The sequence below is a fragment of the Plectropomus leopardus genome, chromosome 23 (assembly GCF_008729295.1).
Source record: "Plectropomus leopardus isolate mb chromosome 23, YSFRI_Pleo_2.0, whole genome shotgun sequence".
Classification (NCBI taxonomy): Eukaryota; Metazoa; Chordata; class Actinopteri; order Perciformes; family Serranidae; genus Plectropomus; species Plectropomus leopardus.
This window is the reverse complement of record NC_056485.1, coordinates 5,848,949-5,876,122: the sequence shown is the minus strand read 5'-3', so window position 1 is coordinate 5,876,122 and position 27,174 is coordinate 5,848,949. Positions and strand designations below refer to the sequence as shown.

At 39.0% G+C, this 27,174-nt stretch overlaps 4 protein-coding genes across 5 annotated transcripts; 3 read left to right on the top strand and 1 right to left on the bottom strand.

Annotated features, from left to right (window-relative positions):
• The first annotated feature begins 762 nt into the window (after positions 1–762).
• ugt5g1 (UDP glucuronosyltransferase 5 family, polypeptide G1) lies at positions 763–2,459 on the top strand. The gene is made up of 2 exons (XM_042512658.1): positions 763–783; positions 870–2,459. The coding sequence occupies exons 1-2, from the start codon at positions 763–765 to the stop codon at positions 2,457–2,459; spliced, it is 1,611 nt and encodes a 536-aa protein (XP_042368592.1).
• A 3,592-nt stretch (positions 2,460–6,051) lies between these two features.
• Positions 6,052–11,396, top strand: si:dkey-165a24.9 (G-protein coupled receptor 4). The gene is made up of 3 exons (XM_042512561.1): positions 6,052–6,116; positions 6,194–7,024; positions 9,980–11,396. The coding sequence occupies exons 2-3, from the start codon at positions 6,444–6,446 to the stop codon at positions 10,401–10,403; spliced, it is 1,005 nt and encodes a 334-aa protein (XP_042368495.1). The 5' UTR covers positions 6,052–6,116; positions 6,194–6,443; the 3' UTR covers positions 10,404–11,396.
• A 234-nt stretch (positions 11,397–11,630) lies between these two features.
• Positions 11,631–26,957, bottom strand: LOC121962318 (prostaglandin D2 receptor 2-like). Of its 2 annotated transcripts, none has more exons than XM_042512559.1 (2): positions 26,903–26,957; positions 11,631–14,582 (listed from the first exon to the last, which is right to left on the bottom strand). In XM_042512559.1, the coding sequence occupies exon 2, from the start codon at positions 14,527–14,529 to the stop codon at positions 13,393–13,395; it is 1,137 nt and encodes a 378-aa protein (XP_042368493.1). In that variant the 5' UTR covers positions 14,530–14,582; positions 26,903–26,957; the 3' UTR covers positions 11,631–13,392. The 2 variants fall into 2 exon arrangements, with proteins under 2 accessions (XP_042368493.1, XP_042368492.1); XM_042512558.1 differs by lacking the exon at positions 26,903–26,957 and adding an exon at positions 16,383–16,454.
• Positions 23,806–26,357, top strand: LOC121962319. Its single transcript, XM_042512560.1, has 5 exons — positions 23,806–23,848; positions 23,961–24,662; positions 24,811–24,927; positions 25,006–25,049; positions 26,208–26,357. The coding sequence occupies exons 1-5, from the start codon at positions 23,806–23,808 to the stop codon at positions 26,331–26,333; spliced, it is 1,032 nt and encodes a 343-aa protein (XP_042368494.1). The 3' UTR covers positions 26,334–26,357.
• Positions 26,958–27,174: the final 217 nt, after the last annotated feature.

Genomic DNA, 27,174 nt, shown 5'->3' with positions numbered 1-27,174 from the left:
TAGATTACAGTGCAACATGAAAATAGAGCCCTTCCACAATTTCCATTACCTATAATAACAAAATGTCCGATTTGTATGTGAGGGGAGTGGGCTGGTTTTTCCGTGAAAAAATCCACAGAATGTGACGTCTGGGTACGGACCCAGTGGTGCTATCCAAAACCCATGACCAATTTCTGATATGCATCTGACAGCTTATCATTATTATTATTATTATTATATTATTATAGTAGTAATGTGGCACTTGCTTTATGTTCCAGCAAGAATCTGATCCAAAAATCAGAGAGAATTAAACAGGTTTCAATTTTCTATGACATTAGCATGTAGCTACATGTAGCAGTGTATGTCATGTAAACACTTGCAGCAGCATTCCAGAAGCAAATGAAAATATAAAAAAATCCCTCACAATTTACCATTATCATATAGCCAAAGCAGAAAAAGTTGGATTCAGAACAGTTTGAAGCCTGGGGTTTTTGCCCAGGCTTATTACTACTACATATATTCACCTAATTATTCAAAACTTTTGTAGAGTTTAATATGAACATCCATAATTGTAACATTATATATGACAAAATTTAATGTAAGAAAGAAATTGATCCCCTATAAATACACTGACACTATATTATCAGCAGTACACAAAGTATAGTGTGTCCATATTTTAAATATATGGAATCTTATTAGCGCAATGACCTTCCCTTAACCTGTGAACAAGTAATGCATGACTTCCGAAACATTACTGATAGTCCACAGGTAACGTCAGACCACATGGCGATTGGCATGGATAAAGTAGAGAAAAGACCTGCAAGATGTGAGCCATTACTGAAGTTTACTGGGTATTAATTCTTCTCATTTTTGTCTGTTGTTTCTCCCAGAAATTGGCCGGCATGATCCCTGTATTCCTGACAGGTCTTTGCTTCCTGTTGCTCGGGCCCACTTGTTGTAGCAGCAGCAGGATCCTGGTAGTGCCCGTTGATGGCAGCCACTGGATCAACATGGAGGTGATCCTTCGAGAACTGCACTCCAGAGGCCATAACATCACTGTGCTGCGCTCTGCCAAGAGCTGGTACATCCCAAGTAACTCCTCAATCTATACTTCTATTAATGTGCCCATGCTGGAGGATGAGTCGGACTTGGACTACTACAATAAAATGCTAGTTGATGTTATGGAATGCCGCAGGTTGCCGACTTTTGTACGCACATTCTGTCAGCAGCACTTGATCACATCTATGTTGGCAACGGGCCATGAGATCCTTGCCAGAGCAATTGCCACAATGCTAGATGACCCTGAGTTTATGAAGAGGCTGCAAGATGCCAAATTTGACTTAATATTAACTGATCCTGCTCTGACTATTGGGGTTCTTCTGGGTAACTACCTCAAGCTGCCGATGGTTTTTAATGTGCGCTGGATCAATAATGGGGAGGGCCATTTCACCATAGCACCATCTCCTGTCTCCTACGTCCCTGTATCAGGAAGTGAGCTTCATGATCAGATGGATTTTCTGGAAAGAACCAAGAACATGTTGCATTATCTCTATAGTTTAGTTGAACAACACTATTATATTAACCCTGCCTACTCAGATCTTTTTCAACGGCATTTCCCTCCTGGAACTGACTTGCTATCTTTGCAGCGTGCGGCTGATATCTGGCTGGTGAGGACGGATTTTGTCTTTGAGTTCCCTCGGCCCACCATGCCCAATGTGGTCTACATTGGGGGGTTCCAGTGCAAAAAGTCTGGTCCCCTCCCTGATGAGCTGGAGGCCTTCATGCAGAGTTCTGGGGAGCATGGGGTGGTGGTCATGTCTCTGGGGACGATTGTGTCAGCCCTTCCTCGTGAAACCACAGAGGCCATCGCTGCTGCTCTTGCTCAGCTACCTCAGAAGGTTGTATGGAAGTTTGTGGGTGAAACGCCTACGTCTCTGGGGAACAACACCATGCTGATGAAGTGGCTTCCTCAGAAAGACATCCTGGGACACCCCAAGACTCGTGCCTTTGTAGCCCATGGAGGCACCAACGGTATGTATGAGGCCATTTGCCACGGAGTGCCTGTTGTGGGACTGCCGCTCCTCTTTGACCAGTTCGACAATCTACTCCGGCTGAAGCAACGCGGGGCAGCGCGAATGGTAGAAGCCAAATCACTCACCAAAGAAGACTTCCTGGAGGCTCTGAAGGACGTCCTGGAGACTCCTTCATACCGTGACAACATACAGCATCTCTCACAGCTACACCATGACCAGCCAATGTCTCCTATGGACACTGCTATCTTTTGGATTGAGTATGTCATCAGGAACAAAGGAGCACCCCATCTACAATCAGCAAGTTTTAGTCTGCCTTGGTACTCCTACTTCTGCCTAGATGTGTGTGTATTTATTATGGCCCTTGTTGGGGCCTTTGTTGGGGTTTCAGTCTTCATATGCAAGATTCTCTGCTGCCGAAGGTCCCGGAGAAAGACAAAAGCAGAGTAACGTGTTCTGACTTATCTTATGCCTAATGACTGTTTACTTAAGGGTATTAATACTCAAGCATCCACAAATAAGTGGATTTTATTAGCACCTGACTCTTATTTGCAATTGTAAACACCCCTGCCTCATAATCATTTTAAATAAACAAAGGTCTTCAAAAGGTTCAAAGGTCATCACTGTGCAAATTGTTGCAAAATATTTCTGATGCACACGGTGTTTACAAAAGTGCTTTTGCCAATCACAGAGAAGTGATGGTGTGTTTCACCTTCGAGTAGATTTGTCAGCTGGTGTGCCTTCAAAGCATCAGATTAATCTAATATCAGCATATAACTCATTATGAAATATATTTCATAATTCAGAAAATTCCAGACCAAGCATTTTGTCTTATTACTCCCAAGTTTCCCTGAGTAATAGGAACTAGTGATGATCACCTTGACCCACCTGCAGGTCCCTGGGTGGTTCAGGAAAGCTTGAAAAAATAGAAATACTAGAAATACTAGAAAAAATCATGGGTGGGAGGGTCAAAAAGTGACAAAGCAGCGTTCTGAATAAGTTATTGATAATTTCCAGATATATTGTGTGCAATGGTCCACCTTCCACCTCCTTTCATCATATCATTCAAAGTGGTTTATCAAAGATCTCACATTTCTGATCAACATGAACAGAGAGAGAAACGGCTAGAGCCTCCATCGAACTGCCTGATCACTGTGAGTTTATTATTGGTTTCACCCACTTCCTGTATGACACACATTCTTTGCATGAAGAGGAACCTACAGAGAGTTCACATGGACTGAGGCAAAAACACTGTAACATCACATTACCCTTTTACTAAACATATTTTGATACGTATTCTTTTCTGCAAAATGCTGACAAATGGATATATGTTATGCAAACACTGCATGCCTTGCATACAGGAAGTGGTAACATACCAAGATAAAATCAGCATAGTGATTACATAATAATGACCTTGAAAGAAATCATCCTTCTATAAATGTAAAAGGCGTTTACATGGAAAATGATTGCAAACATACCCACAGTCTTATCATGAGACTGCTTCAGTGCAAACCACAAACAAATGTGAGATTGTAGTGTACACAATTGTTTTTGTAGCTGCTAAATTTGAAAAAAAGAACTTTCGACCAGGTCAAGCAGAGGGCTCAAGCACCAAGGCGAAAAAATACTTTTGACAATAGACTGTAAAATTTCTCTTAGGAAAATACATGGTGGTGATTCAGAGGAAAGATAAGAGCAATAGCTGATAAGGTGATATGGAAATGGGCTGCATAATAACATGTAGAGTACACCCAGGGTACATACTGTGGTTCATACCTTACTTTACACAGCTATCCACAGTAGGCCCCAGATGTGGTATTATGGTGATAATGCTCCACTTGTTGCAGCAGTAGAGGTGGGCACTTCAGTATTCACTTCATAACTTCATGCTTCTTTTACAGACAGCTTTCAGGTGGCCTAAACAAGCAGATAAAAGAGGATAGAACATCATGTTCATGTATCTCCTGTCACCAGCTTTGACCTGTAATAGTGTTCCCAGTTTGAATTCTAATTACCATGGGTCAATGGTCACAAAGCTATTACATGGCAATGGGTTCATTCAAACCCAGTTACTTGAAAGCATTAGCTGTACATTTCTGCAAACAACTGATATGTGACATTTTTACATTTCTTGGATGGGATGGTGGAAGGAAACCAAGGTGAGACAGCTACCAAGATGCAGACCACTACAGACTGCTGTTTGAGATCAACAAACAACAAAACTTGGTGTTTTTTAGCAACAGCTGGACATATCCAACAAGCCAAAACATGATGTTTTCCCAACCTTACCTAGGTGGTTTTTGAGCCCAAACATAACCACATGTTAACCACAGCATTGTAAAAAATGTAAGACATATAAGGTTTCAATGTATTTACTACATAATAATGTGCAAATGTAACTGTCTCAATTCAAGTTCCAAGTACCAAATCTTAAATTTAGAGTTTACAAAAAGGGATGGCATTTCAACAATGGAGTAGTCAAACATTAAGATTTGTATTCATTTGTTAGAACAAGCGCAACTGAACTTAAAAAATATGGAGTGCTGACATTGCACTACTAACCAGGACCACAGCAGAATATTTTTTGTATGTTTCTGTTCTGTCTTGTTGTATTAAACTCTTCTTATATGGGAAAATAATTCTTAGAACTTTCTCTATCCAAACTGGCTTTGGCAGGAAGGTAGGAAGTGGCAGGAAGTGTTTTCTAGTCAAACAGCTCAAGTCAAAGCAAAGTCATTTCAGTCAAAGTTGAGTTGCAAGTCTTTTTTTTATTGTGTCAAGTTTGAGTTTAAGGTCATAAAATTCGTGACTCAAGTCTGAGTTGAATCCAAGTCTAATGATTGAGCCCACACCTTTGGGGCATCATGACCTTGATACTAAAGCTCTGGTGAGTGTAAGGTGGTAGTAATGTCCCAGGGGATTGGTCAGTTTATTAGTTACAATCTTGGATTGTTTAATAAATCAAAGATTGGTGACATTTTAAAGGAAACAAAGTGAGTGATAAGACTCTCCTCCCTTTGAAACCATGTGGTAAAAATACTGCCTAACACCCATTGTCTCAACATACCCATTCTTCCCTAAAACAATTTCAATTGTGTGAGATTTTTTTTGCTTGAGCAAAGTTCACTCAGGGTAAATTACACACATTCAAAGTCCAGACACTGGATTTATCTTATAAATCATGTTCAGAAATACTGAGTGAGACAGCATTTTACTTAAACTCTACATTCACGTTCTATTACTGTAACAAAAGTGTTTTTTTTCTTTGCAAGGCTGTTTCAATCAACTGTCTTGCAAGTATGATACAAACGCACTCAATATTCTTGTTTTTGTCATCTTCAAGGACATGACACTGACTTTTATTCTTTGGAGACTAATTCTATTGTAACATTAACCCTAACTCTAAATTAACCAAACATGATTTTAATGAAAAATCATCTAAATGTATATTTTCCACCCAAGCCTATTGTGCCATGCCTTAGATAACAATTATTTATAGAGCTGTGTTTTTGACTTAATCTAACCTAACAAAAGCCTATCAAAATTTTATGGATTGCTTTTTTGAGTCCCCTAAACATACAAACATGGAACAGGATACACAAGATAAATATAAAATTGAATTCTCTTCAGTCAAGGAAAACAATCTATAGCTGCTAAATTAAATTTCTGCATACTTACAGTAAAAACAATACTCAAATGTGTTGAAAAGTGTGTTTAAAGACAGCATAGTAGAGGGGTTAATGTGTTTAATGGCACATAGCCAGTAACCGACAATTTAAAGGGCATTAGTGGACACCCTACATCAGTTCCTTCCCTCACAGCTCCTGTCCACCTCAATCATCCTGTCTGCTACTGGAGTAAGAGAGCCGGAGACAGAGAGAAAGAGAGAGTGTATGTTTTTGTTCTTGGGCAGAAAGGCGTTCTCCTGCCTCAGGATGTTGCCTTTAAAGCTGAAGAAGTGGATTTCCTGTGAAGGAAACGATCACAGAATAGTCCAGGCATGGTCGAGACACGGTGTTCCCAGCATTTTTTGAGCACAGGTCACCCAGCTGCAGAGCAGGCAGCACGCTTTTTTGTGGAACAAAGTCGGTCACATAGGCTTGGGAGGTGAGTGAAAAGTCTTGGTTTGAGTTCTGTAGCTTAACTGTTTATGCACATGCTGACTGTTGATATCTGTTCTGCAGGGTGGTTTCCCCTGATGGATCCTGGATGCTCTGAAGAATGCTTGACGGACAGCATGTTATCTGAGTATGAACTTTACCACAGTAGAATGCATTTGTGAATATTTTGCAATGGACACATAACAAGAGGATGCATCAGACATCAGTGCATGAACGGGATTTTCTCCACCGACTCATCACCCTGCAAGTATCAGTCCATGTCTGAGTAAGGCCACTTCTAGTTTCCTATGTCAGGTGCTTGACCACCAGAGACATGTCCAATGACAGCTGCAACCTCCCGTTGGACACGGACACGTTTGGTCTGACCTGTATCTATGGCGTGATCTTTTCTCTGGGTCTCCCCAGTAACCTGTTGTCCCTCTGGGGACTATACCACATGGGACGCTCTGGCGGAGGAGGCTGCCAGCTGGTCTACATCCTCAACCTGCTGCTGTCAGACCTCCTCCAGCTACTCACCCTGCCATTGTGGATCCTGTATCTCCAAGGTGGGCACCGCTGGCCCTATGGGCCACTAGCCTGCGAGCTGGTGGGCTACGTGTTTTACGTAAACGTCTACGCCAGTGTCATGTTCCTGTGCCTGATAGCGCTGGACCGCTGCCTGGCCATTGTGTACCCGTTGAGCAGTCGCAGGGTGCGAACTGTCAGGGTGGCAGCGGTGTCTGGTGTGGTGGTTTGGACCCTCACCTTCCTGTTCTGCCTGAGCGGGCTGCTGCCGTCAGTGTTTGACGCTGACAGACTGCTGTGTTTGGAGCAGTACCCCGTCAGCCCCAGATACGCCCACTTTAAGATCACCACCGTGGCCCTGGGCTTCCTGCTGCCATGTGCCATACTCGGGTGAGTTAACCCCAAGGTTTCCAGCAAGGTTACTCCTGCATGTCATGTTAATGTCATTTCTCCAGATCTGATCCTGTTTTAAACAGACCAGGTAAATTGGTGACTGAATTGCATGGATGTGGGCATGAATGGTTGTCTGTCTATATGTGTCAGCCCTGCGATGGTCTTGCAACCTGTGCAGGGTGTACCCCACCTCTCGCCCAATGACACCTGGGATAAGCTCCAAATCGCTTCACCCTCCAAATCGACAAGTCTGCCCTATCAGCCACCCATCATCTGCGCAACCTTGGTATCATATTTGACAGTCACCTCACCTTTGAACAACACGTCGCCCAGTTCACTAGAGCCGCCTTCTTTCTACTAAAAAACATAGCCCACATTCATCAATTACTCCCCTTCTCTGCTGCTGAAACCTTTATCCACACCTTTATCACATCCAGACTGCAACTGCAATAGCATCCTTTACAGTACATCCTCTTAAGTCCGCAATAAACTTCAATATATCCAAAACTCTGCCGCACACCTCCTCACCCACACCTGCTTCCATAACCCTATCACCCCTGTCCCCGAAATCTCCCGCTGGCTCCCCATCTACTACTGCACCAACAGATCCAAATTTAAATCCTTCCTAAAAACTCACTTTTTTAACAATGTGGTGGAAATTTATAGTTAGATCATTATTAATTGCATGTTTTCACATACACCACATGCTACTCCATATTTTATTTGTTATAACAGGTTGTGCTATCCTGGCTTAGTCCTGGAGCATGGACATCTTTATTGTTGAGTTTTGTTTATTGAACAAACATGTTTTCATGGAACCTCAATCAGATGGTTGTAGGGAATAGGAATGTCTGTTTTGATTGGTGTTAGAAAGAGGACCCGCCCCAATGAAAAGGTTATATTAATATCTGTGAAATGTGGCATGCTTCAGTTGCTCTTTATATTTCTTATGATTACTCCTCAGAAAAGTTTCATATTATTATTATTAAAATGATTATTATTAAAACTGAAAACACATATTTAATATACAAAACCTCAATGAAATCTTTATTATATTGAGGTACCGAGCTACGTTTCCTAGTTAGTGACTGATACAGTTGAACAAAAGAGCTGCTGTAATGTCCTTAGGAGACATTTTACCATTGTATATTCTGATGGCTCCCAGGGGAGAAAAGTAGACTGAACTACACTAAATCCAAGAATACTTAAGAGGTGTCTAGGATGTAGTGGCATCTAGTGGTGAGGTTGCAGAGCTGAAACCTGCCCAATGCGTCAAGTGTGTAGGAGGTTTACGGAAAAATGTGAGCTTGAGCTTGTGTTTGGTTTGTCCATTCTGGGTTACTGTAGAACATGGTGGACACTGTTAAAAAGGCAAAGGTAAATGGCTCATTCTAAGGCAACAAAAACACAATTCTTAGTTTCAGGTGATTGTACTCGATTGTACTCGAACGAAAAAACGAATACCATATTACAGTTCTTAACTATTTCATAACTTAGGTAGACCCAGATTAAAAACACAAGTACACTGAACTAGACTAAAGTATATTAACATTAAGTCTAGTTTTACCCAAGTGTAAATACATTGTTAGGTATATTAAAAATAACACACACTTAGTAGAATGCCATTAAGTATAATAATTATACTTAGATGAAATCTAGTTCACTGTACTTTTTCTTACCTGGACCAAAGTACATTGTAAGTACTTCAAAAAAAGAACGATTTTAGTACATTGCTAATAAGTATTATAAAGATTAATACACTTATGAGCAATGTACAAAAACGGTGCTATTTGACAACTATCAATGTATCGGTAATGCTATATTTATAGCGCTATTAGAGATATACCAAGCTACTTTTCAGTGAACACAGGCATCATTAAGACACACTTAAATATACTTACGAACATCTTCCAATAATGCTGTGCTATTTCAAGTATACTTTAATTCAACTTTATTTCTAGTGAGTCATTTTATTTTATTTTATTATTTTATTTATTTATTTATTGACTATATTTATTTATTATTATATAAATGAAAAATCATTACAAATTCTAATTACTCAAACCGTATTTAAAATATTTTAATCTAATTTTGAATGTATTTCATTTTCATTGATTTAATTTATTTTTTTTTTAATTTTATATTTTTTTTTATTTATTTTTTTTTTTAACACACATTAATTAACATTCCTTTACATGTGCCAGTGTTAGCCTTCAGGCTAATTTCCAACTGTGGTCATTTGGCAAGATGTTTTAAAACTTAAAACTTCACAAAACAGCAGGACACATTAAAGACAGCAACAGCTACAACAAACAGGAACTCCCAAATCAGAATAGAAGCCATACGAGGCAACTAGAAACCACAAAACAACAGTGCAAATCAATAGCACAGCAACAATATATAGCATTTTAGCACAAAATAGCCATGCACTTAGCATGAAGTGACAGCATATCACTTTTTAGCACGAATAGTCATGTACGCAGCATGAAGCAACACCACAAAACTGAGCATATATACAGACATGCAGAGCTGCTATAGCAACAAGAAACAGCAAGAGCCAAAGGAAGGGATAAAATACAAGAATCATAAATTAGACCTCAATAAAATGTTAAAACATGCAGCTACGGGTTAACTGTATGTTCATATGCACTAAAACACAAGCAGGCCATGCAACACAAAGTTAGGCAGGTTGTCAATACAAAAGATATTTTATAAATTCCCATGCAACGCTGCTCGCCTGGCAAAACACAGAGCTGCAATATATTTATTGCAAACTGGTTTGAAATATACTCAAGCAGAAAAAAAATACATTTTTAAAAGCGTTAACAATATGATATGTACTTCAATTCAAGTGCATCCTAAAGATGTTTCAACATAAAAAGCACACGTAAGTATACTTAATTGTACTCAAGTATGTCTAGTTCTCATCTGCATCTCTGCTTCCTCCCTTAGATACACCTCAGCCCACATTGGGGTAACACTCCGCCGCTCCCCTTCCCTCTCTGACCACGAGAGGCACAAAATCGTGGGCATCCTAGTTGTGATCACTGTCAACTTCATTGTCGTGTTTGGACCCTATCACCTCGTGGGTGGATACAGATTTGTGTCCTTGCTGCTGACTGATGAGCCGTGTGAATTTGAGCATTCCATTTTCCTCATCTATCGCCTGTGCTATGGTCTAACCAGCCTCAACACACTGCTGGACCCACTTTTCTACATCTTTCTGTGCCCTGACGCTCGGCTGGAGCTGCAAAGATCCCTGCCCTGTTTGGGAAGGGGGCAGAACACCTGCAAAAAGATGACTCTCAATACCAGAGCTCGACCGGACAACCAGAGGGAGAGTGAAACTGGACACAATAATCTCCTGGCAGTATAACTTTGGCCACAGAGTTGGTGTTTGATCAGAGCAATTGTGCCACCTAGTGGAAATGCAGAATGTTTCAACTCTTAATGAAAACAACCCAAAATCCCAAAAAGTTAGCACGCCGTGTGAAACATAAATAAAAGCAGATTGCAATGATTCCAAAATCAATTTTGACCTTAATTTAATTGAATACAATTCAAATGCAAAATTTCTGATGTTCCAAGTGAAACTGGAATAGAATGGTGTTTAGTTAGTGCCCATGGTATCATGGGTAACTTGCACATCTGTGAGAGCACCATGAATGCTGAAAGGTACATACAGGTTTTAGAGCAACATATGGTGCCATCCAGATGACATTTTTTTAAAGGAAGGTACTAAACTGGCCTGCCTACAGTCCTTTTTGTGTGGCACATTATGGAGGGCAGAATACAACAATGGGGACCCCAAACTGTTGAGCCACTAAAGTTGAATATAAGGTAAAAATGAGAAAAATTTTTCCTTTAACACCTTCATCATAGTGTTCTTGGTTCCCAAACACTTTGAGTGTTCTTAAAAGAGGAAATTTTGAAAATCAGTGGTAAACATGCCCCTGTGCCAACTTTTTTGGAACATGTTAAAAGCATCAAATTCAGAATAATATATTTTTACAAAAAACAATGAAGTCTGTAATTTTGAATTTCAAATATCTTGCCTTTGTACTGTATTAAACTGAATATATGTCGAAAAGCATTTTCAAATCATTGCATTCTCTTTTTATTCATGTTTTACATGGCATCGCAACTTTTTTGGAATGGTGATTGTACATTTATTTGCCTACTTTAGTTCAGTTTGATCATCATCTAATTACTGTTTCAGGGCAGGACAGAAAAAGAAACATTTGTGTGCAGCACACTGACCTCAGAGTGCAAAGACTTCAACTGTTTTTTATATAAAGTCAACACTATATAATGGAGTAGAAATATGAAAAAACATTGTGAACATATTACAGTCAAACTTTCTTTTACCATTATAATTTCTATGATGATTAAAAATCTTCGTTTAATCACCTGTTTGCTTTCAGTCATTTCATGAATAGAATTGGTGTGATTCGCTATGGAAACACAAGCATGACTGTGGTCATAACAGCTAGGCAAGTGTCAAAATGCAGCAATACCAGAGCAGCGATCTTTCTGTTTGATAATGCTTCTAAACTTCACAGCATTAAAACATGGACATTACACAAATTGAGTACATTGGATCAGATATTTATTGCAACATTTAATCTCTTCTCTATTATATAAACAACAGCATGCTGTATGTTCAAATTGCTTGTGTCAGCATTTGCAGCAACTGATAAAATCGAGTGAGAGACACCTCGTGTATCTGTGACTCTTGGCACAAGCTCTTTCTACCACAAAAAATGAAGAAAAAGGAAATGTATGGGTCATTAAACAGAATACACATATCAATCAAGCACACTTTATAAAATGAGAATAATGCAGAATGCTGTTTGTTCCAGCAGTTGTCATTAATATGGGGTTACACACTGAAAAGTAATGCTTATTTGGTCCTGGAGTGCTCTTAGGAATATGAGAGTTTATACTACAGTCAGATAATGAAACAGATTAAAGAATGCTTAAGACATTTTGAGTACCATGTCTTTAAAAATAAAAGACATTATTCAAATAAAACAGCTGGAGGCGTGGCCAAAAAAAAAAAAAAAAATAGAAAAAAGTGGAAAATATTGAGACTTTGATATATTATAATTTACATTTGCCCACCACTCATAACATCAGTACAACAACAGTCCAGTGGATTCTACTGTGCTGCCTTTAGCAATGTAATACTTCCTCCCCATGTTTCAAATTATAAACCCACCAAGAATGGAGAGGATTATTCCCATTGAATTATGGCTGATATCCCAAACACTCTGAAACTCACACCAGAACATTTCAAAGTGAAAAATAGCACGACAGGTATGATGGAACGTTTTTGTACATGGAGTGAACTGTTCCTTTAAATATAAAAATGATCTAAGAACAAAGAATGTGATTTATTTCTTTAGTCTTTCAAAAAATTCATTATAATCATTTGTTTCAGTTATTCAGTTAATTTTTCACAAACCTTTTCTGTTTATCTCCAGCCCATTGGAATGAACAAATGCCACTATAATCAGTCAAACCGAAATCTGCCTCTGTCTGACCGTGGCCTTTTCACCACTATTCAACAGAACTGCCCAGCGGATAGAAGTGCTGAAAAGTTTCACAGCTATTACAAAAGATTTAATTCGAAACATCTATGCAGGAAGTGCTGAGTTCCGCTGTTAACCACACAATATTGACTATAAAAAAAACAAAAAAAATGAAAAAAAAAAACAGAAGGTGAACTAAAACTGTATTTCTTACCAGACTGTTGTTGCACTGAGCAATGCTTTGGAATAAAATGTATCTTTAATTTACAAAGATGACAGATAAATGGGCCTGCACTTGTATGGCGCTGTTTTAGTCTTCTGAAACAGAAGGTGCTTTTACACTACATGTCTTATTCCTCCATTCTACACACATTCACACACATTCACACACATGCACACACATTCACACACTGGTGGCCAAGGCTACCGAAAAAGGTGCCAGCTGCTACTCAGTGAACACTGACATGCACTCACACACCGATGGATCAGCCTTCCAGAGAAATTTGGGGTTCAGTATCTCGCCCAAGGATAATTCAACAATGCAAACTCAGGGAGTTGTGGATCGCAGCTTTGATTTTATGATTAGTGGATGACCCGCAGTACGTCATGGGCCACAGCAGCCAGATAAACGTGGATTAAGTTTTGTATTTGCATTTAGAGCTCGGTGCTTCAACAGCAAATTAAGGCTAGAGCAGATCAAAAAACAAATTGGCATCTCTCTAAAATACATATATATATAGAGCTGATAACAAAAAAAGGCCTGTCTCATATATAGACCCGTTTCAAAAAAGTAAATAAAAGACTTTTGAGAAATTTATGGTACGCTGACATTTATATCTTAGCAGGGTAATCAAGATTTTCATCATGATCTTGCACCTCTGCTTTTGTATAAACTGTGATAGAAGTCTTCTGCTTTAAGAGAGTTTCGGTCGTGTTGCTGAGAGAGGTGCGAGCGGTGCTGCGGCGCCGGGATAGCTCAGCCAGATCCTCAGCCAGAACACTTTCCATCACCGCACCCAGAGAGTGTCTGATCTTCTTGCACAGGTCAGGACAGCTGAAAACATACAAAATGGGGTTGAGGACACTGTTTAGGAAGCCGATGGTTGCTGCAGTTGGGAGGGCGCTGCTTGCAAAACTCTGTGCAGGGTGTCCGTTGGGGACCATCACCTCCATGACTATGAAGAGGTGGTACGGAGCCCAGCAGAGAACAAAGGTCACCACCACGGCCACTACGAGCCGAACGAAACGGAAAGGGCGCCTGCAGCCTCTGCGCGCCAGGCTGGTATTCACGGCAGCATAGCTGACAATGATGATAATTAGAGGGATCAGAAAGGCGAAGAAGAGCCTCATGAACGCCAAGGCCTCCTTGCGCTGCTTACACAAAGATCCAAGGTCGAAGGGTTTAGCAGGGAGGAGTCGGGCATAATTGTAGTAACACAGGATCTTGCCGTTTGGTTGGGTAAAGGTGTCACGGAATACGTAGAAGGGGATAGTAAAGAGCACAGCCAAGGCCCAAATCAGCCCACATATCCTTCCTACAAGTCGGATGTTCCTGTAGTTTTGCGCCCAGACAGGTCTCAGCACCACCAAGCAGCGGTCCATAGAAATGGCCGCCAACAGGAAGGCACTGACGAACATGTTGAGGAAGAAGATAGAGGAATGGATGCGGCAGAAGGTCGGACCCAAGGTCCACGTGTTGCCGCGGGCCATGTAGAGGGTGAAGAAAGGCAGGGAAGCAGTCGCCAGCAGGTCAGAGGCGGCGAGGTTCAGGATCCAGATGCTGATGACAGAGCGTCGAACGTGGAAGCCCACTACTCCGAGTATGAGGAGGTTTTCGATGATGCCGATGGAGGAGAAAATGCCATGGAGGGAAATGGTGAACACGTTCAAGGAAGTCATCTTGCCTGTTTGGTTTGTGGAGGAATAAAAGCTCAAATTTGGTTTTTGGGCCACAGGACAGTACACCATCTTGAAGGGAAGATGTCTTGGTATCGTCCCTCAACTTAGCCTTTTGCTGAGATCTACAACAGAGATAGCAATTTGTAAAAACAAAAACAAAACAAAACAGAACACAACACAACAAAACAAAAAGGCAATTTAGAAAGGTCAGAATATTTTCTTAAATGCTTGAGCCTTGGCACCATGTACTGTGTACATAATGGTTAAGAGCTCAAGCATTTTGTGTACATAATAACAGGGGTCAGGAAGGAACAATTAGCCTGTATTCTCCATATTGCCATGAAGACAGTCCTATAACAATTAATTAAGAGTTTAAATTAAGTTGAAGATGTTCCTGGTTTGACAAAAAATGTGTTCTAAAGTCACAATTTGTGGCTACTGTAATTGTGCACAAGCTGTTTTTTTATTTGTTATTTCACTACACTGCAGTAGTGAGAGGAACATGAAGTGTTGCTTAAAAAAACAAAAAAAAACTTCAGCATGCAACTTACGTATCCTTTTAGTCTTTTGGCCAACCTTTACAATTGATACTTTAGGACTTTTTATACACTGTAAATAATGGTGAATAAACCATTTATTAATTTTTAATTAAATTGATAGATCAGTAGTAAGCAATTACTTAGAAAAAGTTTTGCATTGTTGCAACCTAAACTCCAGAAAAATGTTGGCATTGGCATGGGCATTGTTTGTTTCTGCAAACTAAGGATTTGTCACATTTGTACAGTATTATACAGCGGATACTTTGAAACTTTATGTTTTGACAATGCCGTAGTTAACATGGTTAGGGCACAAAAAGAGATATGTTATGTTTTGAATAAGATCATGTGTTGGTATAAAAGACAAATTTATTGTCTTCCTGGAAATCTTATATCAAATCTTATTAGTGGGTTATAATGTGGCTATAGGACATAGGACATAAAAATCTATTGATGTCAAGTTTTTCCATTGGTGTTAAAAGTGTTGCTTTCCCAGAATACCTGAAATATGTATATGTAAAGCCTACAAACAGTATAACATAAGGTCAATCAGTTCATTGCCTTGCTAATTGTACATTATTACTTAAAATTAGTGTTGACCAGTCTACCTACATTCAAGAAAAACAAACATCAAGGCACAATGTTCAGTGCAAAAACTATAAATAAAACATACAGGACACAGGTAAACCAGTAGTTTGTAGTAACTGCTTTGACACCAGCATCTTTCCTATGTAGTCATCCCACAGTATTATCATGAGATGAAACAAGTGCCACAAGTCCCACCGTGATTTTAACTCTACTGACCTTACCTGAGTTGAAGATCAACACTCTTATTGTACTTCTACAGCTGAAAGAGGAATGTATCATTATGTTTGCACACTTTTTGGTGCCGCTGTGTTTCTTCACCGTCTTATCTTTAACTTCTCTCACATCCTCTCTCTAACTCTGTTCAGTGCCGCTTGTTTGCCTGTCAGCTTGTCTGATAAGTTCAGGTAGCACGACAAGTTGAATATCTGCACTTGTATATAAGATTAACATTTTGTAGTAAACTCAAAGGCTTTTATCAGTTCTTGGAAAATTATGTACTCAGCACAATGCATGTGGCTTATCCTGTCATACACAGATGTAAATGCTTTAATTGGGAACCCCAGACAGTTGCACTAACGTAAATGCTAGGAGAAAGACCTAGTTACACCCATTGCCCAGCCAATTTTACTATGCTGCTGATGCAAACTCTGACAAAGCATAGACACAAACCTTGCAAATGTAGTTTTGCACATGTGCATGCCTTTTGTTAAACAAATAATAGCATCACATTTCGAATGCACCGTCTTTTGATTTTAAAAGCTTAACATGCACACTTTTTCTCTGCAATAAATCACCTACCTGGTCCTCTGTCTTTGGCAGGTCTGATAAGATTTCTGTTATGTTACTGAAAGACGCGATACCTAACACTGGCCTCTTGGGTGTAGAAGTTCTAGGTAATAGGAAGTCACAAACCTCAAAAGGAACATAAACTAAAAGGAACTAAGTGTGAAGCCAAGCTAATTTCACTGGGCCTCTAAGAGTCACCTCTTTGATGTCTGTTTCTGAAAAGAACTCTTGAATAAGGAAAAGAAAGTATTTGCATTTGCATTTTTGCAATGCATTTTATCGTGCTTTATGTGGTATGATTTGAGTAGATCACCTCAAAGTGAAAAAAAAATTCATTAAACTTCCTGTTAGTCTAATCTGATGATCTAAAAATCTAAAATACGTTTTAATGTTCAATTATAGCTTTTGTTTTTTCAAAACTTGTATTTTTCATAAAATATCATAAAAAAGCTGACCTTTTACCAAACTGCTACCAAAATCACTCCAATGACACAATGTATGAACATCAGATGGATACCAACACGAACAGAATACGCTGCTCTAGATATGCTAAACTAACAGAAAAGCAACACAGATATGATCATACAGCATATGTTAAAGATCAACAATGTTGTTTTTCAGTCAAGCATACTTATGGGTGTTACCCAAACTTGTCATCTACCAACATCAACTATCAACATTGTAACACTTGATCTCGTTTTTAGGCAGTGAAAAGGTATCTTGGAATATATCGAGAGGAGCCGCTGCTCTATTACGGCCTCAATCAGTTAGTTTGTTTGTGTTATTGTGTGACTTTGGAGTTGAAAGTAGTTAGTTCGTAACTAACAAATTGAGGCAGCGGTTGACCAGCAGCTCCCGAATTCAACAAGCTAGAACTATTGTATTTTTCAATTAAGTCTGGTGGCTTTGGCAAAAGTGTAGATGGGGAACTTAAGCCATTAAGTGGTAAAAATAATAGCGTATTATTATATGTTTTTTTAGGTAGGAATTTTTAGGTGGCTGAAATACTATGGAACAAATTGGCAATGATTAACACTGGAAGATGAGTAACATTGATTAAGGAGACTTGTGTTTTAGTAAACCTTTTACCAGTTTAGGGCAAAAAGGACAGTCTGTATTACAAAGACACAACACAGCCCACATAAATGCAAGTCTGTGCTTGATTTGATTCAGCTCAGGATGTTGCACATGCAATCAAAAAGTAAATTATAGTATTTTCCCTGATCCATCACCAAAACATGATGAATGTCATTCTGCAAAGTGTACTTTATAAAAGGGTACTTTCAAAGCAGTATTTCCTGTACTAAGGAGGTTAATGAGTGACGAGTGCTGACGTGATATCAGGGCCAACACTACTCATTTCTTCAATCAGTATGACATGGCTAAATGACTCTGGGTACCTTCCACCTTGTATTAATGCACATATAGCACCATGTATAACATATATGTTGGGACTTCACTATATTTTTTGATCTCTTGGAAGGATAAGCAGGCTACAGTTAATGGACAGATTCTTATCCTGTCAAAAGTTCGATGTAAGTGAAACAGAAGACTTCAAGACGAGAAGGCAGTCAAAGCAGAAGTTGCCAAACTTAAGAGCATGTGAAGGCGTCACATGATGAAACATGATGTGCCAACACCTCTCTTACATCAGTTACAAACAAATGTGTGACTCCTCAGAGATGTGGTGCTAACATTTAATATTTTCAAACTTTTTGGGGGCATTTTCTTGTTGTTTGGAGCTATCTAAGCTGCTGAGTGTGCAGTATGCAGTAATGCTTAGTCCTGTTCTCTCTCTCTCAAAGCTTTTATCAGATAAGATTTTTGAAAACATGAAGCAGACCTGCTTCTACAAAATGCTCACATGGTATTTAAGGAAACGATAAAGTGATAAGCACTTCCTTTAGTTTTCTGGGTCACTGCTGTGGGTATCCGTGTATGAGACAGAAATGAGAGTGAAATGAAAGAGAGAGCATGTGTGTACAGCCTACTTATACAGAGATAGATAGATAGATAAAAAAATATCAAACTTACAAGTGGAGGCGTAAATGCACTCATTCTAAATGATGCAGGAGATGTGTCCCCTGCCTGCCTATATATATATATATATATATATATATATATATATATATATATATTATATATATATATATATATATATATATATATATATATATATATATATATATATATATATATATATATATATATATATATATATATATATATATATATATATATATATATATATAATATATATATGTATAAATGTATTTATTATAAATTTCTTCAGGTCATTTTCTTGTTTATTGTTGTTGTTTATCTTGTTTTATACTTCACTTTTTTTTCTTATTTTGGGGTACTTTTTTGTAATGTTTTACAATTTTTTGGCCACTTTTTCGTCCATTCATTGCTAAATTTCATGTTGCCTTCTTCCCAAATCAAGCAAATTTGTTCAGGCTTCACAGGGTTAAATTCACTATCAGGCCTCACTTCTGGTCAGTTTGTTGTGTGTAGTTTAACTCTTGGTCGCTAGGTGGTAGCAGTTCATCGAAAGTAGATGACAATAACTGCTGCATCATGATCTGTGTTTTTTCTTTTTACCTTTTTAAAATGATGCACATGTTACTCAATACACTACTGTTTCATGTCCATATGACCACAAGAAGGCAGCTCAGATTGAAAAGATAAGTTATTTAAAGTGATTGCAGCACAGAGACGGTACTTGTGAACATTTTAGAGACACTTGTGAGATCTTGAGTGATATGTTTGAAGGTGTTTTTGTGGTCGACAAACATAAATACCTCCCCTCTACTCTTTTTTCAGAGCTGGAACACCATCAGTACTGTGACAGTAACATATCTTGTCATGATGTAATCAGAAAAATGCTCAGTTTTATGGTTTCCAGCAGAAGAGTTTGGCCAAGCGCACTTTTATTTTGAAATTATGGAATTTATCCATCTATTCTATGTCTCTTAAATGGACGCTTTTCATAAAAGTGTGTTTTCCATCCCTCCTCAGAAAAAAACAAGCTGAAAACTATAATAAAGATGATGTGTTTTCAAGTCCTGCAGCTGACTGACTAATGAGAAACAACAAAAACAAACTTCTCGCCTCAGAGTTCCCGCTCTGGTCAAGCTTGCTCACATCTAGCTCAGTCTCTGTGGTTTTGTCGCCCTGCTCTCCCCCTGCGCCCTCCCCTTCTCACAGGATGTCTGCGTGGTTTTATTTGTGATGCTGTTTGTCCTGGTCGCTTCACAATAACACTTCTGCTTTTCTATTTTCTTGCACTTGATTCAAAGCAAATACATAAAGTTACACCTTAGAGAGTGCTGATAAAAAGGGCACTGGTACAGCTGCAAGAGGGAGGAGGAGGCGCATTGTGTCAGGGTTACTAGAGGTTGGCCTTTACTTTCTCTTGTCTGTAACCACGTCCTTTTATTTATTTTATTTTATTTTATTCAAACTAAAGTTTGCCTTCATGTCTCTGTTTTTTTATTTATATTCAGATGAATACGAAGACAGACAAATAAATGTTGTAAATTCTATACTGCAAATAAGCCACAAAAAAGGTATTTGTTTTTTGTGTTTAACAGTACATAAGTATAGAGGAGGTATAAATGCCCCTAAGTTACTTATGCCAAATGATCAAAAGGGGGAAAAAAAATCAATGAATAACAGTATCACTTTGCAACATACAGTATCTGCTGGTGAAGGTGGCAGTCTTGTATGACAAGCAAATTCACATGTAACACATCACATTACATCTCATGTAATGAATAAATCTAACTTTTAGTGGTTTCAATTGAGATGGAACAACTCAAAGTAACCATAATAAGATGGCAAACTATTAAAAAATAAATAAATAAATAACTTAATGGGTAAAAAATGATCCAAAAACCGTCTTTTGTCTATCAGTTTTTGGACTACCATCTGTAGTCTTGGCACTGTGTTCATCAGCGAGTAACCATCACTGACACAACATGCAAGAGCACTGATGGCCATGATGGAGTGGAGTGTGTGTGGGGAGCATTAGAGGAAGAGAAAATGAAAAAGAAAAAGCCTTTCAGGGTGCAGTGCAAGGAAAAAAAGATGATGAAATTTACAAAATTTGCACATGGCCTATTAATTTAGTGTCTTTTTTTTATAATGAATATAGAATAATATAGTTTTGCCTTTTTAAATTAAATAATCAAATTATTTGCACTAAGTGTGTGGGTAGTAAACGGGAAGGAGCTCGCATACGGTGCTAAATGTGCTAGATTTGGCACTGATATAATGACAATCCATTTAGACATTTTTTTTTTATTCCCCAATGTTCTAAATTGGCTCATTAAACTCACATGTCAGCGGCATAGTTTTTTTCAGTAAATTTGGTTCCCTATCCATAAAAAGAAGCTACTTTTGTTAGTTAAAGATATCAGGTATACAAACTGCTGGATATAACATGTGCGAAATGTTTTGAGTAAAGAGAAGAAAAATTTAAAGTGACTGGATCGAATAATAAAAGAGCACCTTTAAACTACTAAAACCAGTAAGCCAAACTTCAGCAGATGACCTGAGCAAAAAGGATCCTCCCCCCCAAACTTTTCGGCACGTAACACAAACGTTGAGTGATTAATGACATTGAAATGACATTGAAGACATGACAGAGTTTGAAAATTAGCCATATGCTGAAAACCACAAACAACTTTTCTCAATAAGAAATTTCCACCTTGTTGGCCTCTACTCCGATACATGTTTTCTTTTAGTAAAGGCTGAAGCTCTTCTTCCTTTTTTTATTGTTTGCCACATAGTCTGACTCATATTCTCTAGAAACAAGAACGGGAGGGTATGTTTTCCATTTCAGCCTTGACTGGTCTGAGAAACAGTGAACATTGAGCCGTCCCACTGTCGCGTTGCACGACTCAGGAAGTACAGCTGCAAGTGAGAGCAGTGTTGGTCAGTAGTGCCTCATCTCTACTGAGTCAACAACTGTAGCACTTTCACCGCAGCTTCGTTAAAGCATCTACATGCAAACCACAAACATCAAAAGAGTTTGAGTCACACACAATCGCCTACTTCTGCCTGCTAAAGTCTACTGCATGAGTTGACAGAGCTGTGAAAACTGTAAGGGAGTAGCTGGGGGAATTAAACTAAAATTTGCTTTAAATGTGGAAACATCTGCAAATAGCGCAGGCACATAAACATAAGCTCAATTATGTACAAATTATGAGCAGTGAAATCTATTAACCACACTCATGTACCATGCATCCTTTTTTACAAAACAAACCTAAAAAAAAAAACAGCTTTTTTTTAGGTCTAATATGACACAGTTCATAGAACTGGTACAAAAGGATATGTGTTGGCCTGATAAAAGATAAAAATATATATTTCTTCCAATCTTAGTGATCCACACTTCTTGTGTTACAGCCTATTAGTAAAACCAGCTATCTCAGATTGCAATGTGAGTAGCAAAATAGGTTAAGTTTGCAATGTTAGCTCTTTACTAGCCACATCTTTAGAAACTCATGATGTTTTTAGAACAATACATTTTTATAATTATTACACCAGAACTGTGGTGGACTGTGAGTTTTCACAGTCTGGCTATTTGTCAACACCATACTTGGACCCATAAAAGAGGGATAGGTAATGCTAGCTTGCCCCAATTCTTCTCTTTAGCAGGTGTTGAATTATTGGGAATAAAAGTGTAATAGGAACCCGGCCCGCACTAAGTGCACTTCAATTGAGGCCATTTTGACATAGTGGCCAAACCATGTAACTACAACCAGTCAACATTAGTCATGTGGTGCTACATAATGGTTCAGAAAGAGACTTTTGTGTTTGCTCTACAATATAAAATATTGTCAGAAAAAAAAGACGTACATTTTGAAGGTATCATGCGTCTGTTGTTGTGGAGGCGATGTTGAAGTCACGCGACTGTGGTGTATTTAGTTTCAAGTCTAACATTAGCTTTTTTACTTCTGGTAATTGCATTTGCGCTTCAAAGATCACAAAAGTGGCGTTACCTGTGAAGATGATCTTGCTGAACAGTATGCGTTAAGTATCATGAACGTTTGTTTGCCACAGACATTATTTTCTGCAAATTCAAATTCAAATTCCTAAGTCCCACAGGCTTTTTGATTATGGAACCAGGTTGACGCCAACTTCTGTTTCTACTTGTGAAAAAAACAAAATTCCTGATCCGATTAACCCAAAAATACATTTCCCCATAGAATTACATTGTGAAAGACACATTTATGGCCCCATTTAAGTTAATAAAAGCTAAACAGGAAGTTGGCACCCCGGCCGGTGGAAGTTAACCTCTCAGGCAGCAGACACTTGAGTCCGTTTCTTCTGTTGGCCCAATGATGCTGAGGATCCACATAATTTTATACCTGAGAAGTCAAATTTTTGAGCTTTGTGCGCAACTGAGCAACTCTCATAGGAACGAACAGGGCATTGCCTCCAACGCTGTATCTAATTGTCTTTATACATTAATGATGGGAACCAGTACTAATGTTAAAAAGGTAGCCTACTTAGCTAGTTAGCAAGTTTCCACTCTTCCACTACAAAGGTATGCAAAATCCACAAGCCACACAATCAAGCTTATTATGTTATATTTCGTTATACAAGCGCTTCACCAAGGGGTGTCTTACTGGAGTCGCTATCAGTTTTTCTGTTCATGTGTCGATTGTTTCACTTGGCATGGAGGCGCACCATCATGTACAACGCAACATCTCATGAATTAGTTAAGAAAATATTAAAAACAGTAGTGGGCGGTACGTTGGATTAGATGTGACATGCAATTAGAAATACCAAAAGCAGAACAAAAGTAATGGCTCTGTGCATACAACAAATTCCACATTTGACCTGGGCAACATCACTGGCACCAACCCGTAACCACAGCCATTAACTCTAAGTTTTCAACAGTATCTTTAAACTACAGTAGAAGTTACAGTAAATGGGTTAAATCACTTGACCTGATTTCTGTTGTTTTTTGACTACAACCCTCCCACACACTCTTTCAACCCACTTAACCACACACATCCCCAAAAACACACTTTCTAACAAAAAAATCCTGTAACTAATCATCTGGGCGCATCTAAATCTAACAAATAGAATGAGAGAAGAATATATTATGTTTTCCAAACTACCTCTGAGCACTGCAACAAAAATGGACTTGAGTGAATTTCCTTTTCATTGTATACTTACATATTGTCACACCTACTGTACTGTCTGCAATTGTACAACACCAATGAAGCAACCAATAAGACTACCAACCCTGATTTACACTTCTGGTCACCTGATCAGACTCATCTCTTGCAGAATAACAAATCGCAGGTCTGAGTCTAAACCAAACCAATAAGCTTAGCCAATCACAAACACCCATTGTCTCCTATAAGAGATGGGTGAGTCCGTCAACTCACAGGACACAGACTGCACAGCTACAGGGATGATGCCCCTTTGCATTTTTCTGGTGCTTCTCATTCAAATCTGTGAGTATATTTCACTCTTTTTCACCATTTCTGTGGTCATTTATATCATTCTTAGCGAGAGAAATGAGGCTTTAAAAGTAATATTAAAATACTTTTATGCATTGCTATGCAGGTCCAGTACCAGCTGTTGGCAAGACCTCAGGCATAACTCAGGACAGCGGGGTCATAGAGGCAAAAGTTGGGGAGACTGTGACTTTGAAATGCTCTTGTCAGGGTGATTCTGTAACTTTCCTCTCTTGGTACCAGCAGAGCTTAGGAGGCAAACCTCTCATCATATCAACCCGCATGAGGCACAACACAGAGGCGTCCATCTCCCCTGGATATCAAGACAGGTTTAAAGTCTCTGCATCAGGTCAAGACGACATCAATCATCTTATAATCAAAGATCTCCGCCTGTCCGATTCAGCAACGTACTACTGTGGGATTTTAGATTTCAACGCTATTGAATTCGGACAAGGAGCTTTCCTTCACGTCAGAGCATCGCCGTCCAACATCCAAGCTGTCGTCCATCAGCCAGCGTTGGAGCCACTGGGGTTGGGAGAATCTGTGAATTTGAGCTGCACAGTGTACGCTGAACCATGTGCAGGGGAGCAGAGCCTTTACTGGTTTAGACATGGTGCAGCTCAGCCTGCAGTCATGTATGCCAGTGGCGGACAATGTGAAAATATCACCAATGAAGGGTATCTTGTGAAAAAATGTACTTTAAATCTTGCTTTAAAGTCTGTGAGCTCCCCTGATGCAGGGGTGTACTACTGTGCTCTGGCCTCCTGTGGGGAGACGGTGTTTGGAAGTGGAACAAAGGTGGAGCTTGTAGGTAAGGTGATTGAAGCTTATTTTTCTAATCCTGAGTTACACATTTAAAATAACCATTGAGTTAATCATTTATATTTTATACTCACAAATATGCATTTATAATTGGGATATGTTTTCTCTTGACTGCATGTTAGAAAGTTCCACTAAAGCCCCGCCTCTCCTCGTGTATTGCCTGATTGTGGCATTGGCACTTTCCGTCATCGTGCTCCTTGTCTTAGCTTCCATCGTGCACAAGTTGAAGAAAAAGTTATGCTCTCACTGCAAAGGTAAGACCTTCAGAATACAAGTGTTTAACAATATTTCTGTACTGCCCTGTCTTGATCATTATGCACTTTGATTTCCAGGAACTGTTTCTCATCTGACATGTTCTGCAGCTTCTGAAAACATGGTAGGTGAAGTAACCGATGAAAGCTAACTACATAATATTTAATGGTCCAGTGTGTAGGATTTAGGGGAATATATATTGTAAGATTTTGAAAATAATAAAATAAGTATGTTATCTCTCGTGTATAATCACCTGAAAACATATGAATCATTACCTGAGAATGAGCCATTTTCTGTAGGGAGCAGATCTCCATCCACAGAGATCACCATGTTGCATTGTCATCTTCTGCAGAAGCCCAGAATAGACACAAACACTGGCTCTAGATAGGGCCATTTGCCTTTTACTACATCGGCTATGGTATTTTGCAGCCCCTTTATAATGAGAGCATTGGAAAAACACTACTTTTTTTAAAGTGAAACTGCTTGATTCAGTGTTTTACCTGTGTCTGTTGAGCACACATTAGCAGGCGCTGGGCTAGCTGCCTGTCTGCAATGTGCAGCACTAGGAAAACAGCATTTTTACCTGTTTAAATCACTGGGTTCATTTGTTTTGGGGAGGAAGAGATCTGTGTGGATGATTCTGCTCCTGGTAAAACCTCCTGTACATCTGGATCTGCAGTCCTAAGAGAAAAAATGGTGAACACACGCACTAGCAGGAGCTGAGTTAGTGGCCGATGCCAAACAGCTTAGGAGGAGCACTGGTTGTAATGTGAAACTGCTTACTTATGTGCTTTTACTGGTTTATATAATCAGGTCTGTTTGTTTTGGAGAGGAAGAGACCTCTGAAGGTAATTTGGCTCTCGGTAAAAACCTCCTGAAAGTCTGGATCTGAAGTTATCAGAGCAAAAAAGTGAGCATACATTAGCAGGGCTAACAACACTTCTGTAAAGTGTCAAACAGCAAAGCAGAAACACTGATTTATAATGTTAAACTACTTAATATAGCATTTTTACCCATTTAAATCACTGGGTCGATTTGTTTTGGAGAGGAAGAGACCTCGGTACACCGTTCATCTCCCAGTAAAAACCTCCTGAACAATGAACACGAAATGAATCTAAACCTGGAGAAGTTTCAGCTGGTTGCAATCTGAAATCCTCAAAGTTAGATGCCACAAAATGCCCCAAAATCTTACACACTGTTTCTTTAAACAACAGCCATTTCATTTGACCTTCTAGTTCAATATTTCTCACATAATATGCCATTGCTGTTTTGCCATCACCAGAGCCAAGATGCAGACAGTCTCCATTATGCTGCTCTAAATCTGAACAGAACCAGCGAACAACATCATCAAGAGGACAACGTGGAAAGTGTTTGTGTATACTCAAGAGTAAAGAGCAGGAAAGAGTAAAGCAGGACTTTGCCTTCACATTCAACCACCTCAAAATAAAAAAAGATCTCTTTCCTGTCAGTCACTTGCAAGACAAGAAGACTGCACGTGTAAAAAATGTACAAAGTAAAATAATGATGAAAGAAAATAAAGTATTTTTTCTGCAATGTGTTTCACTTAAATTGTTGTTTTGGGCTTTATACATACAGTATAAAATTGGATATAGACAAAGCAGGCTCATGAAAACCCCCTACGATCTATTAATATCTTCTTTAGACAGAAATGTAAGTACGGGTCGCACATTTCAATCATAGCCGGCTCTCACCATTTACCTTTCACTCATGTGGTGAGGGTGGTGCGAGGTTAAGAATAGCAGTTTCCATTAGTGGAAACACAAGTGCTAGCAGAGCTTGAACACAGGAAGACCAGCCTGCAGCTTCCAGGCCACAGTGTCTTGCACATCAGTAAACCTGGTCTCATAAAACTTTGTGATAATGCATTATGTCGTAGATGCAAACGCAACAACAAACAAAACCAAGGCACTAGAATGATATTGAAATAAAATGGAGATTAACAGAATTTTTACATACCAACAACCCCAACAGTCCACACTGATTTCTTAACTCATGTGGAAACTGCTCTGAGTGAAGCTTTTAGTTATGCCTACCAAAAATGTTATTGTCATCTGTAACAGTTAAAGTTTCACAATTTCAGTTCCCTAAAACTCATTTATCCAAATACACCCAGAGGATTATTCTCTTTTACGAAATCCATCATAATGACATGTCCACAACTTGTGCTCAGATGAAAGGGGAGTTTTATTCTGGTTGATTAAGTGCATCAAGTGACAGTAAATAGATCA

Excerpts from the sequence above, each read along its gene's own strand:
- si:dkey-165a24.9 (XM_042512561.1), top strand. The coding sequence starts at position 6,444 with ATGTCCAATGACAGCTGCAACCTCCCGTTGGACACGGACACGTTTGGT. Across the intron at positions 7,025-9,979 it reads CTGCCATGTGCCATACTCGG|ATACACCTCAGCCCACATTG; the intron begins GTGAGTTAACCC and ends TTCCTCCCTTAG.
- LOC121962319 (XM_042512560.1), top strand. The coding sequence starts at position 23,806 with ATGATGCCCCTTTGCATTTTTCTGGTGCTTCTCATTCAAATCT. Across the intron at positions 24,663-24,810 it reads AACAAAGGTGGAGCTTGTAG|CCCCGCCTCTCCTCGTGTAT; the intron begins GTAAGGTGATTG and ends GTTCCACTAAAG. Across the intron at positions 25,050-26,207 it reads CTGCAGCTTCTGAAAACATG|AGCCAAGATGCAGACAGTCT; the intron begins GTAGGTGAAGTA and ends TGCCATCACCAG.
- ugt5g1 (XM_042512658.1), top strand. The coding sequence starts at position 763 with ATGGCGATTGGCATGGATAAA. Across the intron at positions 784-869 it reads TGGCGATTGGCATGGATAAA|AAATTGGCCGGCATGATCCC; the intron begins GTAGAGAAAAGA and ends TGTTTCTCCCAG.
- LOC121962318 (XM_042512559.1), bottom strand. The coding sequence starts at position 14,529 with ATGGTGTACTGTCCTGTGGCCCAAAAACCAAATTTGAGCTTTTATTCC.